At 37.4% G+C, this 18,202-nt stretch overlaps 1 protein-coding gene across 9 annotated transcripts in view; it reads right to left on the bottom strand.

Moving 5' to 3' along the window:
- LOC119543025 (C-type lectin domain family 2 member D11-like) overlaps window positions 1-18,202 on the bottom strand; it is a 52,915-nt gene that overhangs the window by 22,169 nt on the left and 12,544 nt on the right. For 6 of the 9 annotated variants that reach the window (XR_005218511.1, XM_037847603.1, XM_037847606.1 and 3 more), the window contains exons 2-4: window positions 7,818-7,943; window positions 4,548-4,726; window positions 3,869-3,975 (exon numbers count right to left, since the gene is read on the bottom strand). Coding sequence is in view for 8 of the 9 variants with exons in the window: in XM_037847603.1 (XP_037703531.1) it covers window positions 3,869-3,975; window positions 4,548-4,726; window positions 7,818-7,943 (412 nt within the window). In the remaining variant the exon portion in view is untranslated. Of the gene's footprint in view, window positions 1-2,836; window positions 2,941-3,774; window positions 3,976-4,547; window positions 4,727-7,817; window positions 7,944-18,202 lie in introns of those variants that run through there. The other 3 variants (XM_037847601.1, XM_037847608.1, XM_037847602.1) reach the window with 2 other exon arrangements.

The raw sequence follows: 18,202 nt of genomic DNA on the forward strand, positions 1-18,202 counted from the left end.
AAAAGAAAAATTGATCAGTTAGGGTCTCAATTTAACTCAAATTTCATGTCAGTTTATAAAAATAATATTTTATTTTATAACTTTGTTTGTCAAAAAATAAAAAAGTAGAAAAAACATTTCCAGATAAAATAAAACAAAGGAACAAGAAAAACAAATATCCTGATATAACTTCATTGCTTCCAATATGTTCCCACAAGTCCACAAAAAAAATCAACAAGCCAATTAACAAGCCAAAAATAATATCTTGCTTTTTAGTTTCTAGATTTCTGTAGAAATTTTGATTTCTTTGTGACAAAGGCAAAAGAAACTAAGAAAATGGGCAGTGTGCCACATAGCCTGCATTCCACTGTTATATTTTGAGCACATTCTATTTTGAAAATACTGCATTAGGTTCTGAAGTCTCAGATGCCAAGAAACTTAACCAGTTAAAAAAACCTGATATAAATAGATTTTAAGGCAAAAAGCATTTTAGAGTTAAAAAAGGTTAACTGGAAAACAGATTTAATTCATCAATGAAAAATACATGTATTCAACTAGCAACATAGTATCAAAATATATACAACAAAAAATCCCAGAATTACAAGAAGGAATTGACAAATTCATTAATAAAGTAGAGGAATTTAGCATGTCACTCTCTATATATAATGCTTATCTCAGTGAAAAAGCAGTTATGATATAAAATATTTAGAAGCTTCATGTACTTTCTTTATACTGCACTTAGCTATTAGAAAATGTATACATAAAACATTTAGGAAAATTGCCATATGACAGGTACTGCTTCAAAGTTGGTTGGATATACGAATGGAGAGAAGGAAGGAAGAAAGGAAGGACAGGAAGGAGGAAGGAAGAGAGGGAGAGGGAGGGAGAAAGAGAAAGAGGGAGTGAGAAAAGGAGGGAAGGGGGGAGGAAAAAATGGTGGAAGGGAAGATGGGAGGGAGAGATAAAGAGGAATGATTGTGTATTTCTACCCTAAGAAATGGATAAGTGCATAATTCTGAAAGATACATATCCAGGAAGAGAGGCTTATACACATTTTTGTACTCTACCATTTGCACTATTTTTTCAGCTGTGTGAGAACCATTAAAAAACTCATGCTTTGCAAAAAATCACATGGAATTATTCTTCTGTTTCTGAAGTGGTTAATGACTGTATCACTGAGGTTGCAGGAGCAGACTAAAAGAGCTGGGGAGAAATTGAAGCACACAGAAGAGAGATGCATTGCAAATTGTTATTTCATCCTACTTGGGAATCATCAGTACAGTGTAGCTGATATTATAAAAAGTTAAAACATTTTGAATCTAAAGCTCAACAGTATATAAACTGTCATTAAGATTAGGTACTAGATGCTCAAATAATTCAAGTAGTTAATCGTCTGTGATTTATTCTATGAAAAAAGGAAGGATTCTAAATCCAATAAATGGTAAAATAAAGAATGAGGTTTGTCTTCAGGTATGAGAATTCAATATTTAAAATACAGTAGTCCTGACCCTGTTCAGTTCTGAAACCAGGTATTTCAATTACAACCTGTCTCCAACAACGTGGTTCAAATTTCAGTTACTAGAGTATACTAACTGCTTTAAGTGAGTATTTGCATTAGTCACAACTTTGCTGCTGGATCTTTAGTGCACAAATCACTACAAAGATCACAGAAGCTCAACATGGCAGCACCAAGCACATCACTTATTCCAAGGCTGCCTGGCACTGGTTACTGCACATCCATTACTCAGTTCATGAAAAGAAGCGAAGTGTGCAGTTGGGTTGCCTCCTTTGCCCCCAGTGATAAACCTATGTGGCATTTTACAAAAGTATCGATCACAGAAAGAGGGAATTAGCCAACAAATAACGAAAGTGCACCAAAGGAACGAAAGTGCTACTTCTGGAAGTGATATCCAATTGAGCACAAAAGAGACATAGAAGAAATAGCTGACTGTGGGGACGTTGGTATTACTGATGTTTGAGAGACTCTGGTATGGGCAACTACTGACATAAATGAAGAAAGTTGTTGTCGCAAAATGATGAAGATGTCCCAGGAGAACAGACACCGGCAAGAAACTTCACATGACTCTTGCATATACTACATGACATTGAAAGCACAAGATAAAATCTTAGAAGCAGATCCAAATACAGAAAGCAATGCCACAATTCACCAAGTCATAGAAAAGATGTTCCCTCTGTACAGAAGCATATACAAGAAAGAGAAGCCAAGTACTGTTCAAACTTCTCTTGGCGAGCTTTTTTTATCAAGAAATGAAACACTTTAATTCTCAACATTTCTAATGTTTTAAATCATAGTGCATTAAATATATTAGGTTTTGTATTTTTAAAAATATCCTTAGATATTTGTAACTGATGGTAAGAGTGTTGTGTGCGTTCACAAAAACTTTTTAAGTCACAACATAATGATGATTTTTCTTATTGATTATTAAAATTGTTTTGCGTGGTTTCAGCTGAGCCTGGTATTTTTATGGACCCACATAAGGACTGTAAAAATAAGGACAGTCTGTATAGGAAAAGGTATTTTAGCAAATTTTATATCCGATCATAGAGTTGGGATTCACTGAAACTTATACTCTGGGATAAAGAGATAAGAACCAACTCATATCTAATCACCTAATTTAGAATCATGATTTTCCAAATCCCTGTATTATACCACTCTGAGATAATTTGCATCTTTGCTGTCAACAGATACTATAAATATATATTGGTAGTATTTTTTGTACAATAACAAAAACATTGACCAGCAACTGTATATAACAAATTACAATGCATCTCTCCTATGTGTTTTGGGAAATTCCTTATCAACACCTTGATGCAATTTAAAACTTCTTGGCTTAACTGTTTAACTTGTTACAAATCCATTTCCTATCTGTGTAGGTCCTAGCACTACTGACTCCATTATCATTCAGGAAGGCACGTTCCCCAACTCCTTTGATAACAAACCTAAAACCAAATACAAAAATAGTAAATATCCACAACTTGGATGTCAACATTCCCTCCCCCATTATAATCTTCAACACCCTCACCCGAGATTTTTTTTTGTGGTCAACAAGAGAATAGCAAATATCTGTCATTAATATGGCTTCTTAATATGACACACCATTGCTTTATCCAGTTCCTTTTACATGCTCAAGGTCACTGCTTGAATATCAGAGGTAAATTACTCCTCAGTAGCAACCCTTATGTTGTGGGCTAGGCATTCAACTAATATTTGCTCTTATACCCAAGTGGATGTCAACCATTAGTGGCCATCTGTGAAGATTATTTTCAGTCTCCTAAATTGCTTCATAAATGTGCAAAAATACTAATTACTTGCTAGTAAATTCTGAAAAGGTCTTGGCTTTGATTGATGAAGTTGACTGGTTCCTTCAACTAGAATGTACTAGCTATATTCAAATTATCTCGCAGGAATATTCACAACTATTACTATGTCCCTCCTGGTGACAAAACCTTGGAAGACAATTCCATAGGGCTCCTGGTAACCTTCCCTTTATAAATGGATGTAACAGAAGAGTGGAGTTAAGATTCTTGAATATGTCATTTCTCCAGTGGTTTCCTAGGATTTTAACACATTTGCTGTGCCTCAGTTGTTGTCTCTGCATTCTAAATAGGGATTTCATATAAATAGGGAAAGTTTGTAATGAGTGGATGAAAGCTCAAGATCTATGTCAAGTGTCATCATCATGCCAACGATTTCAACCGAAATCACAGTACGTAAAGTTTTTCCAAAGGCACACCTACTAAATGGAAGAAAGAGAAAAGATTCACATATCCTACCTGATATTGTGGTAAGCTTTCCATGTTATTAAATTTCTTTTCTCATAAACACAACGCATACATACAATCACACACAGACAGTCTCAAAACGTACGAGCTATTATATTCAGTGCCATCTGTCCATTTCCAGATGTGATATGATGATTCCCTGCTAAGGCCAATCCAATGGTCAGAAGGGCCTTTGTATCTTTTCAGGAAATTCTGTTAAAAAACAAAAGCAATGAAAATAATATCTCTTTCTCTCCTATTACTCGAGTCTTCCTTCCTTACAGCCTTCTCTGTCTGAATGGCAGCATGGTGTGAGTCAGAGCATATATTTTGGAGCTAGACTAATCCCCAATTCTAGTTTAAGTCATTTAACATCTCTGATCCTTAGCTACCTTATTTAAAGTGATCAAGTTTGTCTGGAAAGTCTCATTTTATATCTGTTATTCCCACATCACATTAATTAATAGTGTCCTCTCTCATTCCCCAAAGCGTCCCATTTTGGATGATAAATTATAAGGATTACACTACTTATTAGTAGAACAGTAACAATACATCCAATCCTGCAGATTATCTATGGAGATTACATGAGGTAATTTCTTTAAAATGTCTCACAGGATTCAAGCAAATAATGTACACTCAACAAATGTTAGATACTACAGTGACCCATGTCCCAAAGTCTGCCTCAACTGGGACCCTTCTTCAGGCTTCAGTTTAACCTCTGCAGTCCCCCCTCAGAGGGCTAAGTGTCTGAAAAGAACACGATCCGATCCCAAAACATTTCTTACCAGTTCCTCTAGAGTTTCAAAATGAGCAAGATCAGCTCCCAGTGATTCACAGAAAGTTTGGCTGAATGTCCAATTCCTGGTGTCATCAGAAAAATAGAAACACTTCTCTCCATAGCCAATCCAGCCTTGGGGACAGACAGCATGCTTATGGAGCCCTAAGATGAGTTCTACTTTTCTCTCTAAAATAAGAAAAGTTAAACAATCACAATGAATTATAATAAATGATTTTTCTTATCTCTTTTATTCGTTTATCTACTTCTCATCTAAAGTCAATAAGGAAGGATGTGCGTTCGATTGTTGCCTTTCTAACTCATCACTAAGTTTTATCCTAAGCACACAATCATCAGTCCAGTGGTCTTCAGGCTGGGTACCTGTGACCCGACTTCCCAAGGGGCACATGGCAGGAATGGTCTTAAGGAAGTCAGTTTTCACAGCTTTAACTTCTTCAGTACCATGTAGGTTTTCTTTCCACACATCCTCATTTATATCAGCTCCTCTTTCCTTGACAAAAGAAAGGCCAATCCCTACCTGTCCTGGATTTTACTGTGGTGCATTTTGTGGTTCAGTTGCAAAAACAGAACACAATTCAAAATATTGTTTTGTGTATCATAAATACTATCAAGACCTTCCTGAATTTTTCTGTTTTACATGCATTTGTGTTAATATATATGAGAAGTATTTTGGTCCTTGTTAGATGTTCTGAAACCAGCAATGTTTCAGACATTTTTGTTTCATGACCTCACCTTTTCCTCCCTTAACATCCAAGAAAAGAAATATATTGCTTTTTGGAAGGCCTAGTGAGAACAAAGCAAAAAAGAGGTTGGTAAGAAATACTGAAAGAAAAAAGATGGTCTTTATTTCCCTTTTTTAAAGATAACCAATTCTTTATGACTATTCCTAATCCTCATCCCTGGGGTGAGTCATTGGGGGGAAGAAAAAGCAAATTAGAATAGCCAAAGCAGTAAGGGTTATTATTGCTGAACAGTTTTCAGGGATTACCTAATGTTTCAGGTTACACTGAATGAAACCTGTTGGCAAAACACTTACCTGCCTTTTTTTTAGACTCATATGCATTATTCACTGAGGTAGTTATCAAATCACATCATGACATATTTACCTCAACTATGGTCAATCCTCATCTTATTTCATCACATAAAATGTTTAATAGGTTCTTCCACTAAGAAAAAATGAAACTATATACTAACTGCTGGACCAATAAAGGTTTTTGTTGAGAGTGTAGGGGATTAGTAGCTTAGACCACTCTCTTTCCTTAAATTCCCGGGAAAATATTCATCATGATGACTAACTTCATTAATGGTATTCTCTGAACTTTTATACAGGAGTCTAATGACCTCCAAAACCCAATTACCAAAGTTAAATACACTTATGTGTAGGGATTTACAAATAAATAGCATGCATTTTATCATACTCCCCAATTAATAACTAATTCATACTTTAGCTATACATTACACTGCATTCAGACAAATTATTGAGAAGCATCATACAGATTAATTAATTCATCTTTTTATAATTTTCAAAAATGTGTAACATATTTAAGTTGCTTTGAATAATTGAACCTTACTAAAATTGCATTTCTAGCTTAATCCTGAAGAAATTATTCAACAGATTCTTGTAATCACAAGATATTTTATGAAATTAAATTTTCAGTCTTTATACTTATTTTATAGCAGAAAAAAATGAAAAAATATTAAACTGGAAAAGATAAACAACTTTTAAGGATACAAAGACATCCATTGTAATATCACATATTACTCTGTAATAAGTAGAGATATAATATAAACATGCATTTAAGAAGAAAAAGAATAAAGTGAATTTTCCAATATGAAGAAAATTTTTATGCATGCTTTTTCAAATGAATGACAGTATCAATCACAAAAGTATTCAGATTATAGTACATTTAAAGGACAATTCAGCAGATCAAATTTAAAAATTAAATATATACAATGTTGCAGAAAATTATATCATTTGTGCCATTAAATCAATTTAAAGGTTTAGAAGATAATAGAATAATTTGCAAGGGTAATCTTAGTTTTCTTATATGTTTTGTCATGTTTTATGACTACTCTTTTGAAGACCACTAATTTAATCAGAATACACATAACAGTTACTTACCACTGTGTATAAGTCATCTGTTCCTGCATAATCTTTAATTGTGCCAAGCAATGCTGAGTACCTTTGTCTCTATATACAAAAGTTCACAAATTTTAAGACTATATAGTTATCTTGTATTCTCTGCATTTCTTAACAGTTTAACAGAAGGTGAAGACTCTGAAAGTCAGAGAGGATATGCCTGATATCATTTCAGACAGAGGTGTCTTTCATGTGAGTATTGCTTTAATTAAGTGACAATTCTGATTGGGACATGTCAGAGGATAGCTTCATAGATGGAACTCCTGATCCTTCCACAAAACTTCTTCAACCCACAGCCTTTCTTGCCTCAGGACACGGCAACAACATTCTTCCCACCACTCGAGAAAACCACTAGAGGAATCTTTGGCTCTTCATTCTCAAACTTCATATTCAATCTGACATGAATATCTTGGCTCAACTTTCAAAACATCCAGAAACTAACCACCCTGCCCCATGTTCACTGTTATTCTCAAGTCCAAGAACTCATCAACTCCCCTATAGATCACTATCAGAGGGCCGTACCTGCTTCTACTCTTGTCCCTAACAGTCTATTCTCAGCATAACAGTCAGAATGATTGCTGGAAAAAGAAAGTCTGATCATGCCATTCCTCTCCCACAAGCTTCTAATCTTCCCCTACTGCACTCAAAGTGAAAGCCCCATTACCTTTCCAACCGCCCATCCTTTTATTTTTCTCTTTCCTCACTTTGTTTTAGACACCCCAGCCTCCTTGCTATTTCTCAAACAAGCCAGGCAGATTCTTCCTTTAGGCATTTTGCTCTACTTGTTTCCTCTGGCTGGAATGATTTCCCAGGTAGCCACATGGATAAGCCCTTCATCTTCTTTGAGAATCTGACAAACGTTCAAGTTTTCATGGACGCTTACCCTGGCCACCCTATGTGTCCCTGACAGCTCTTTCACCCCTACCCTTCTTTATTAAGTGTCATTACCTGTGTCTTCTTGCTGGAGTGTAAGCTCCAAGAAGCCAGGGCTTTCTGTGTGTTTTGTTCACTGATATATCTCAAGCCCTTGACACAGTGCCTGGAACATAATGGAGCTCAATATATCTTTCTTGATAATATAAAGGAGAATATGATAAATTTGAAGAAAAAGTAACTTACCTGACAAGAGAACAGAAAGTGTAATGATAGTTGCAACCAGGATTATGATAATGAGGATGACACAAAAAACTTTGCCAATGGTTAAAGATCTTATAAATGCTAGACATTTTCTTTCCCAATTTTTACCTGTAACATACAAATATCATAATCTTAGTACCTCCAGTCATTAAGGAAATGCAAATTAAAATCATAATGAGCTACCACTACATACCTATTAGAATGGAAAACAAAACAAAATAACAAAGCCAAGTGCTGTGGAAGGTATGCAACTAGAACTCTCAGACATGGTTGTGAGAAATGTAAAGTGGTATAGTCATTGTGGAAAACAGTTGGCAGGCCATATGAATATAAGACCCAGCAAAGATATACCTAGGTATTTACTCAAGAGAAATGAAAACTTATGTTTATCCAAAAACCTGTATATGAATATTTGTAACATCTTTATTCATTACTGTGTTGCCAAAAACTGGCAACAGGAATGCCCTTCAGCTGATGAAAGCAGTAAACAAACCATGGTACATCTATGCAGTATTCTACTACTCAGCAATAACAAAAGAAAGAAAAAAAAAAACTGTTGATACATGCTACAATATAGATAAATCTCAAATGCATTATGCTAAATGAAAGAAGTCACACTTAATAGTTATGCTAAATGAAACAAGGCACACAATAGTTAACTACTGTAGGATTCTACATACATATGGTATTTTGAGAAGGAAAATTATGGGAAAAGAGAACAAATCAGTGGTTGTCAAGAGCTGGAGCAGAGAAAGGGAATAACTTATAAAGGGGCATGAGAGAATGGGGTGTGGCTATAGAACAGGTCTATATCCTTATTGTGATGGTTGTTACATAATTATATGTATCTTTCAAAACCCATAGATATGTGCAGCAAAAGTAAGAATTAAACTGCATATAAATTTTACTTAAAAATTTGCATTTCACTCATTTCAAATATATCTCCCACAATAAGAGAAGCTTCATCTTAAATCCTAGACAGGGAGGAGGACTGTATAAGTTGATGGTTTAAAGCAATATAAAATTCTTATGCATCCTTATATCTCACTCTCAAGGCAATAAACTTCAAATTTCTAGTTGAAAAAATAGTATTAGGAATTATATCTCAGAAGAATAAAGTAATGAGTCATATTAGTGGTGTAATTTTAATACCAATCTTGTTCAAACTCTTCCAAAAATTGAAGAGAAGGGAACACTGCCTAACTCCTGTGAGGCCAACATCACCCTAATACCAAAGCCAGATAAAGATACTACCAGAGAATAAATCATAGATCAATTTCTTTTATGAATATAGATGCAAAAACCCTCAACAAAATGTTAGCAAATTGAACGCAACACCACATTAAAAGAATTATACACCATAATCAAGTGGGATTTATCCTAGGTATGCAAGGGCAGTTCCACATAAGGAAATCAATTAATGTAATATACCACATTAAAAAAAAAGGAGGAGAAAAAACACATGATCATCTCAATTGATGCAGAAAAGGTATTTGACAAAATCCCTTTTATCATCCCTTATTGATAACAACATTTTGAAAAATAGGATAGAAGGAAATTTCCTCAACATGATAAAGGGCATATGTGAAAAACCCACTGCTAACATCCTAGTCAATGGTGAAAGACTGTCAACTTTCCCTGTAAGATCTGGAAGAAGACAAGGATACCCACTGTCACCATTAGTATTCGACATTATGCTAGAAGATCTATTCAGAGCAATTCAACAGGAAAAAGAAATAAAAGGCATTCAAATTGGAAAGGAAGAAATAAAACTTTCACTATTTGCAGATGACATGACACTATATAGAAAATCCCAAAAAATCTACAACAAAGCTACTAGAGCTAACAAACAAGTTTAGCGAAGTGGTGGGGTACAAGATCAACACTCAAAAATCGGTAATGTTAAGATGGCAGCACAGAGGGGTGTAGAGTTTAGTTAGTCCTCTAGAGAAACTAGTAAATAGAATCAACGAGTAAATAGTCTATAACAACTGGTGGGGGACATCTGTGACTGGACACACATCATTCACCAGTCTGGAATGGATGGAATGGCTGAGATCGCAGCACTGAATTTTAAGTAAACCTCCCCAAACTGCAGAGCTGATGCCTCTCCCCCACCAGCATGGCAGGCTAAGCTGACATACTTCCCTCTGGAAAAAAGAAGCTGGTTACCTGGAGTAAGGGCAAGTAGTTCAACCAAGCTCCAACTGCAGTTTTATTTAACAAATTTGGACTACTGAATTCAAGCTATAAGCACAGATAAACTTGGAGCAAATAGGAAAGGAATCTGAGGATCCTACTGGCAGAGAGGAGGCAGGGCCGACAGAAAATAAACAAATAAATAAATAAATAAATAATAAATAAATAAAAGAAATCAAACACAGGCTTTTGGAGACCACTAAGCTCAGAATACTGGGAAACAGCTGTGTCTCAAGAAAAGGGGCACATACAACTGCGTGCCAACACCTGTCAACCAGCAAAGCTGGGGGCTGGGGACTAGCTCTGAAAAGGGGTTTTGCTCTTTTTCCTTTTTTTCCTCTCTCATTCTAAGCAGCTCAATAGAGAAAGCCTCAGGCCTTTCAGCACTGACTCACGCAAGAGTAGAGTTAACAGAGTCAGAGAGATAAAGGAGGAACTCAAATGTAGAAGATAACTCCCTAAAGGGTGCGCCGTCCCTAAGAAAATGGGGATGGGGCCCAACTCAAATGGCTGCCCTCCCTTAGAGAATTCAGATCCCAGAGCCTGGGGAAAAAAAAAAAAAACAACACAGAAACAACATAAGCTTGGCATCTGAGACCTTCAGCCCCTGGCTAGGATACGGCCTGCTGAGAATTAAAGAGACTGCATTTTCTTATACCAGTGGGGAGCTGTGGGCTGAAAAGTGACACCTGCTGGACAGGATAGGAAAAGCACTGAGTCTAGAAGACTCACAGGGAAATCTGACAACCTGCTCCTCAGGGAAACTTGCTACTGATGACAACTCCTCCTCCAGGTCCATCTGGTCTGGGAAAATTTGATTGCAGTAATCAAGAAAACTAGATGCCTAGGCAACAAAAAATTATGAGTCACATTAGGAAAAGTGAAGATACAGCCCAGTCAAAGGAACAAACTTACTCTTCAACTGAGATACAGAACTTGAAACAACTAATTATTAATCAAACCTCTTAAATCAATCCAAAAACCAAATCAATGAGTTGAGGAAGATATGGCAAAAGAGATGAAGGATATAAAGAATGCATTGGGCAAACATAAGGAAGAATTCAAAAGTTTGAAAAAATGATTGGCAGAACTTATGGGAATGAAAGGGACAATACAAGAGATGGAAAACACAATAGAGACATACAACAGCAGATTTGAAGAGGCAGAAGAAAAGATTCATGAGCTAGAGGACAGGACATCTGAAATCTACACACAAAAGAACAGATAGGGAAAAGAATGGAAAAATATGAGCAGCATCTCAGGGAAATGAGTGACAACATGAAATGCATCAATTTATGTGTCATAGGTGTCACAGAAGAAGAGAAGGGAAAAGGGGCAGAAACAATAATGGAGGAAATAATCACTGAAAATTTCCCATCTCTTATGAAAGACATAAAACTACAGATCCAAGAAGCACAGCATACCCCAAACAGAAGAGATCTGAACAGACCTATTCCAAGATACTCAATAATCAGATTATCAAATTTAAATGACAAAGAGAGAATTCTGAAAGCAGCAAGAGAGAAGTGATCCATCACATACAAGGAAAGCTCAATAAGACTATGTGCGGATTCTCAGTAGAAACCATGGAGATGAGCAGGCAGTGGCATGCTGCATTTAAGATACTGAAGGGGAAAAACTGCCAACCAATAATTCTATATCCAGCAAATCTGTCCTTCAAAAATGAGGGAGAGTTCAAAATATTCTCTGACAGACACTGAGAGAATTTGGGAACAAGATACCTGCTCTACAGGAAATACTAAAGGGAGCACCACAGGCAGATAGGAAAACATAGGAGAGAGTAGTTTAGAGCACAATATTGGGTGATGGTAGCATAATAATATAAGTTCACTGAACAGAGATGACTGTGAATATGGTTGAAAGAGGAAGGTTAGGGGCATGTAGGACACCAGAAGGAAAGATAGGAGATAAAGACTGGGACTGTATAACTTAGTGAAACCAAGAATGTTCAATGATTGTGATTAAATGTACAAATATGTTTTTACATGAGGGGGAACAAATGAATGTCAACTTTGCAAGGTGTTAAAAATGGGGTGGTACTGGGGAAAAATACAATCAATGCAAACTAGAGTCTACAGTTAACAGTAACATTGTAATATGCTTACATTAATTGTAACAAAGGCAGTATACCAAAGCTAAATGTCTGTAAGAGGGGGATATAAGGGAGAGGTATAGGATTCTTAGTGTTGGTGGTGGTGTCTGACTTTTTTATTGTATTTTATTTCAATTTTATTTTTTCTTTGTTGCTTGTTAGTTGTCTTTTTTTTTCTTTCTTTTCTTTTTTCTTTTTATTTTTTCTGTCTCTTCCTCTTTCTTTGTGTAGGAAATGGAAATGTCCTTATATAGATAGTGTTCATGAATGCATAACTTTGTGATTATTCAGGGAACCATTGTTTGTTTAATTAGGATACAATGTATGTCGTGTGAACAAAACTGTCTAAAAAGTAAACAGAGGGGTGTCTGGGATGCTAACATACATTGGGACAGGTAAAATGTCGGACTACTGTGCTTCTTTTTACTAACTACATTGGATCCTACATTGGATCATTAATTCAAAATTGTGATCTGCACTGATACTTAGAAGAGCCCCACATGCAAGCAGGGCCCCAAAGGCAAATCTGGAGAAACCAAGTAAAACCTAGATTTTCCTAAAGTTGTTCTTAAAATATTATAGGCAGAAGATGGCAGATTAGTGAGGTGCATGTTTTAGTTACTCCTCCAGGAAAGTAGGTAGAAAGCCAGGAACTGTGTGGACTGGACACCACAGAGCAATGTGACTTTGGACATACTTCATACAACACTCATGAAAACGTGGAACTGCTGAGATCAGCGAAATCTGTAAGTTTTTGCAGCCAGGGGACCCGCGCCCCTCCCTGCCAGGCTCAGTCCCGTGGGAGGAGGGGCCGTCAGCGCTGGGAACGAGAAGGGAGAACTGCAGGGGCAGCTCTTATCGGAAACTCATTCCACGGATCCAAACTCCAACCATAGATAGACTGAGACCAGACACCAGAGAATCTGAGAGCAGCCAGCCCAGCAGAGAGGAGTTAGGGATAGCAAGAAACAGCAAGAAAAGCCCAAAAATAAAAGTGGAGGCTTTTTAGAGTTCTGGTGAACCTAGAAAGGGGAAGGGCAGAGCTCAGGCCCAGAGGCTCATATGCAAATCCCGAAGAAAAACTGAGCTCTCTGCCCCCTGGACTTTTCCTTAAAGGTCCTAATTGCTTTGTCTCTTAGCATTTCAATAACCCATTAGATCTGCCAGGAGGGCCCTTTTCTTTTCTTTTTCTAAAACAATTACTCTAAGAAGCCCAATACAGAAAGCCTCAAAGACTTGCAATTTGGGCAGGTCAAGACAAGAGCAGAACTAAGAGAGCTCTGAGACAAAAGGCAATAATCCAGTGGCTGAGAAAATTCACTGAACACCACAACTTCCCAAGAAAAGGGGGGCGTCTTCTCACAGCCATCATCCTGGTGGACAGGAAACACTCCTGCCCGTCACCGGCCCCATAGCCCAGAGCTGCCCCAGACAACCAAATGTGACGGAAGTGCTTACAATAACACACATACACCACAAAATTGGGCATGGACATTAGCCTTCCCTGCACCCTCAGCTGGTTGTCCCAGACTTGGGAAGGTGGAGCAGTGGGAATTAACAAGCCCCATTCAGACATCATTTCAGCAGACTGGGAGCCTCCCTACACAGACCGGCAGCCCAGAACCACCCTGAGGGGACGGCACTCACCTGTGACATAGCACAGTCATCTCTCAACAGAGGACCAGGTGGTGCAAGGCCTGGAAGAGGGACCGACTCACAAGTCTCAGGGGCCACACACCAATACCAAGGACTTGTGGGTCAGTGGCAGAGACAAACTGTGGCAGGGCTGAACTGAAGGATTAGACTATTGCAGAAGCTTTAAAACTCCAGGAACACCAGGGAGATTTGGTTGTTAGAGCCGCCCCCCTCCCTGACCGCCCAGACACACGCCCCTTGTACAGAGCGGGCAACACCAACTACACACACAGGCTTGATACACCAACTGGACCCCACAAGACGTACTCCCCCACTCACAACAGAGGCAAAGTGGGGGAGAACTGGCTTGAGGGGAACAGGTGGCTCATGGACACCACCTGCTGGTTAGTCACAGAAAGTGTACTCCACAAAGCTGTAGACCTGACAAATTAGAGATGAGGATTTCAATTGGTCTACAAATCCTAAAACAACCCTACCAAGTTAAGCAAATGCCAAGAGGCCAAAAACAACAGAAAATTTTAAAGCATATGAAAAAACCAGATGATATGGATAACCCAAGCCCAACCACCCAAATCAAAAGATCAGAAGAAATACAGTACTTAGAGCAACTAATTAAAGAACTAAAGATGAATGATGAGACCATGGCATGGGATATAAAGGACATCAGGAAGAGCATGGAACAGGATATAAATGACATCAAGAAGACCCTAGAGAAGCATAAAGAAGACATTGCAAGACTAAATAAAAAAACAGATGATCTTATGGAAATTAAAGAAACTGTTGACCAAATTAAAAAGATTCTGGATACTCATAGTACAAGACTAGAGGAAAGTGAACAACGAATCAGTGACCTGGAAGATGACAGAATGGAAAATGAAAGCATAAAAGAAAGAATGGGGAAAAAAATCAAAAAAATCGAAACGGACATCAGGGATATGATAGATAATATAAAACGTTCAAATATAAGACTCATTGGTGTTCCAGAAGGAGAAGAAAAGGGTAAAGGTCTAGAAAGAGTATTCAAAGAAATTGTTGGGGAAAACTTCCCAAATCTTCTAAACATCATAAATACACAAATCATAAATGCCCAGCAAACTCCAAATAGAACAAATCCAAATAAACCCACTCCGAGACATATTCTGATCACACTGTCAAATACGGAAGAGAAGGAGCAAGTTCTGAAAGCAGCAAGAGAAAAGCAATTCACCACATACAAAGGAAACAGCATAAGACTAAGTAGTGCCTACTCAGCAGCCACCATGGAGGCAAGAAGGCAGTGGCACGACATATTTAAAATTCTGAGTGAGAAAAATTTCCAACCAAGAATACTTTATCCAGCAAAGCTCTCCTTTAAATTTGAGGGAGAGCTTAAATTTTTCACAGACAAACAAATGCTGAGAGAATTTGCTAACAAGAGACCTGCCCTACTGGAGATACTAAAGAGAGCCCTACAGATAGAGAAACAAAGAAAGGAGAGAACGACATGGAGAAATGTTCAGTACTAAACAGATTTGGTACGGGTACATAAAAGGATATTAATAGAGAGAGGGGAAAAATATATATGACAAACATAAACCAAAGGATAAGATGGCTGATTCAAGAAATGCCTTCACGTTTATAACATTGAATGTAAATGGATTAAACTCACCAATTAAAAGGTGTAGATTCGCAGAATGGATCAAAAAAAATGAACCATCAATATGCTGCATACAAGAGACTCATCTTAGACACAGGGACTGTGCCGGTTTGAATGTATTGTGTCCCCCAAATGCCATTGTCTTTGTAGTTTTGTGGGGCGGATATTTTGGTGCTGGTTAGATTTGTTTGGAATGTGCCCCACTCAGCTGTGGGTGATAACTTTGATGAGGTGTTCCCATGGAGGCGTGGCCCCGCCCATTCGGAGTGGGCCTTGATCAGTGGAGCTATATAAATGAGCTGACTCAAAGAGAGGGAACGGAGTGCAGCTGGGAGTGATGTTTTGAAGAGGAGCAAGCTTGCTAGAGAGGAAAGTCCTGGGAGAAAGCCGTTTTGAGGCCGGAGCTTTGGAGCAGACGCCCAGCTGCCTTCCCAGCAAACAGAGGTTTCCCGGATGCCATTGGCCATCCTCCGGTGAAGGTACCCGATTGCTGAGGTGTTACCTTGGATGCTTCGTGGCCTTAAGACTGTAACTGTGTAGTGAAATAAACCCTCGTTTTGTAAAAGCCTATCCATCTCTGGTGTTTTGAATTCTGCAGCATTAGCAAACTAGAACAGGGACACAAAGAAATTGAAAGTAAAAGAATGGAAAAAAATATTTCATGCCAGCTACAGCCAAAAGAAAGCAGGTGTAGCAATATTAATCTCAGATAAAATAGACTTTAAATGCAGGGATGTTTTGAGAGACAAAGAAGGTCACCACATACTAATAAAATGGGCAACTCAACAAGAAGAAATAACAATCATAAATGTTTATGCACCCAATCAAGGTGCCACAAAATACGTGACAGAAACACTGGCAAAACTAAAGGAAGAAATTGCTGTTTCCACAATAATTGTGGGAGACTTCAACACATCACTCTCTCCTATAGATAGATCAACCAGACAGAAGACCAATAAGGAAGTTGAAAACCTAAACAATCTGATAAATGAATTGGATTTAACAGACATATTTAGAACATTACATCCCAAATCACCAGGATACACATACTTCTCTAGTGCTCATGGGACTTTCTCCAGAATAGATCACATGCTGGGACATAAAACAAGGCTCAATGAATTTAAAAAGACTGAAATTATTCAAAGCACATTCTCTGACCACAATGGAATACAATTAGAAGTCAATAACCCTAAGAGACTTAAAAAATTCACAAATACCTGGAGGTTAAACAACACACTCCTAAACAACCAGTGGGTTAAAGAAGAAATAGCAAGAGAAATTACTAAATATATAGAGACGAATGAAAATGAGAACACAACATACCAAAACCTATGGGATGCAGCAAAAGCAGTACTGAGGGGGAAATTTACAGCACTAAACGCGTATATTAAAAAGGAAGAAAGAACCAAAATCAAAGAACTAATGGATCAACTGAAGAAGCTAGAAAATGAACAGCAAACCAATCCTAAACCAAGTAGAAGAAAAGAAATAACAAGGATTAAAGGAGAAATAAATGACATAGAGAACAAAAAAAAACAATAGAGAGGATAAATAACACCAAAAGTTGGTTCTTTGAGAAGATCAACAAGATTGACAAGCCCCTGGCTAGACTGACAAAATCAAAAAGGGAGAAGACCCATATAAACAAAATAATGAATGAGAAAGGTGACATTACTGCAGATCACGAAGAAATTTTAAAAATTATAAGAGGATACTATGAACAACTGTATGGCAACAAACTGGATAATGTAGAGGAAATGGACAATTTCCTGGAAACATATGAACAACCTAGACTGACCAGAGAAGAAACAGAAGACCTCAACCAACCAATCACAAGCAAAGAGATCCAATCAGTCATCAAAAAGCTTCCCACAAATAAATGCCCAGAGCCAGATGGCTTCACAGGGGAATTCTACCAAACTTCCCAAAAAAAACTGACACCAATCTTACTTAACCCCTTTCAAAACATCAAAGAAAATGGAACACTATCTAACTCATTTTATGAAGCTAACATCAATCTAATACCAAAACCAGGCAAAGATGCTACAAAAAAGGAAAACTACCGGCCAATCTCCCTAATGAATATAGATGCAAAAATCCTCAACAAAATACTTGCAAATCGAATCCAAAGACACATTAAAAAAATCATACACTATGACCAAGTGGGGTTCACTCCAGGCATACAAGGATGGTTCAACATAAGAAAATCAATCAATGTATTACAACACATTAACAAATCAAAAGGGAAAAATCAAATGATCATCTCAATAGATGCTGAAAAAGTATTCGACAAAATCCAACATCCATTTTTGATAAAAACAATTCAAAAGGTAGGAATTGAAGGAAACTTCCTCAATATGTTAAAGAGCATATATGAAAAACCCACAGCCAGCATAGTACTCAATGGTGAGAGACTGAAAGCCTTTCCCCTGAGATCAGGAACAAGACAAGGATGCCCGCTGTCACCACTGTTATTCAACATTGTGCTGGAAGTGCTAGCCAGGGCAATCCGGCAAGACAAAGAAATAAAAGGCACCCAAATTGGAAAGGAAGAAGTAAAACTATCATTGTTTGTAGATGATATGATCTTATATCTACAAAACCCCAAGAAATCGACGATACAGCTACTAGAGCTAATAAACAAATTTAGCAAAGTAGCGGGATACAAGATTAATGCACATAAGTCAGTAATGTTTCTATATGCTAGAAATGAACAAACTGAAGAGACACTCAAGAAAAAGATACCATTTTCAATAGCAACTA

The sequence above is a fragment of the Choloepus didactylus genome, chromosome 8 (assembly GCF_015220235.1).
Source record: "Choloepus didactylus isolate mChoDid1 chromosome 8, mChoDid1.pri, whole genome shotgun sequence".
Classification (NCBI taxonomy): Eukaryota; Metazoa; Chordata; class Mammalia; order Pilosa; family Megalonychidae; genus Choloepus; species Choloepus didactylus.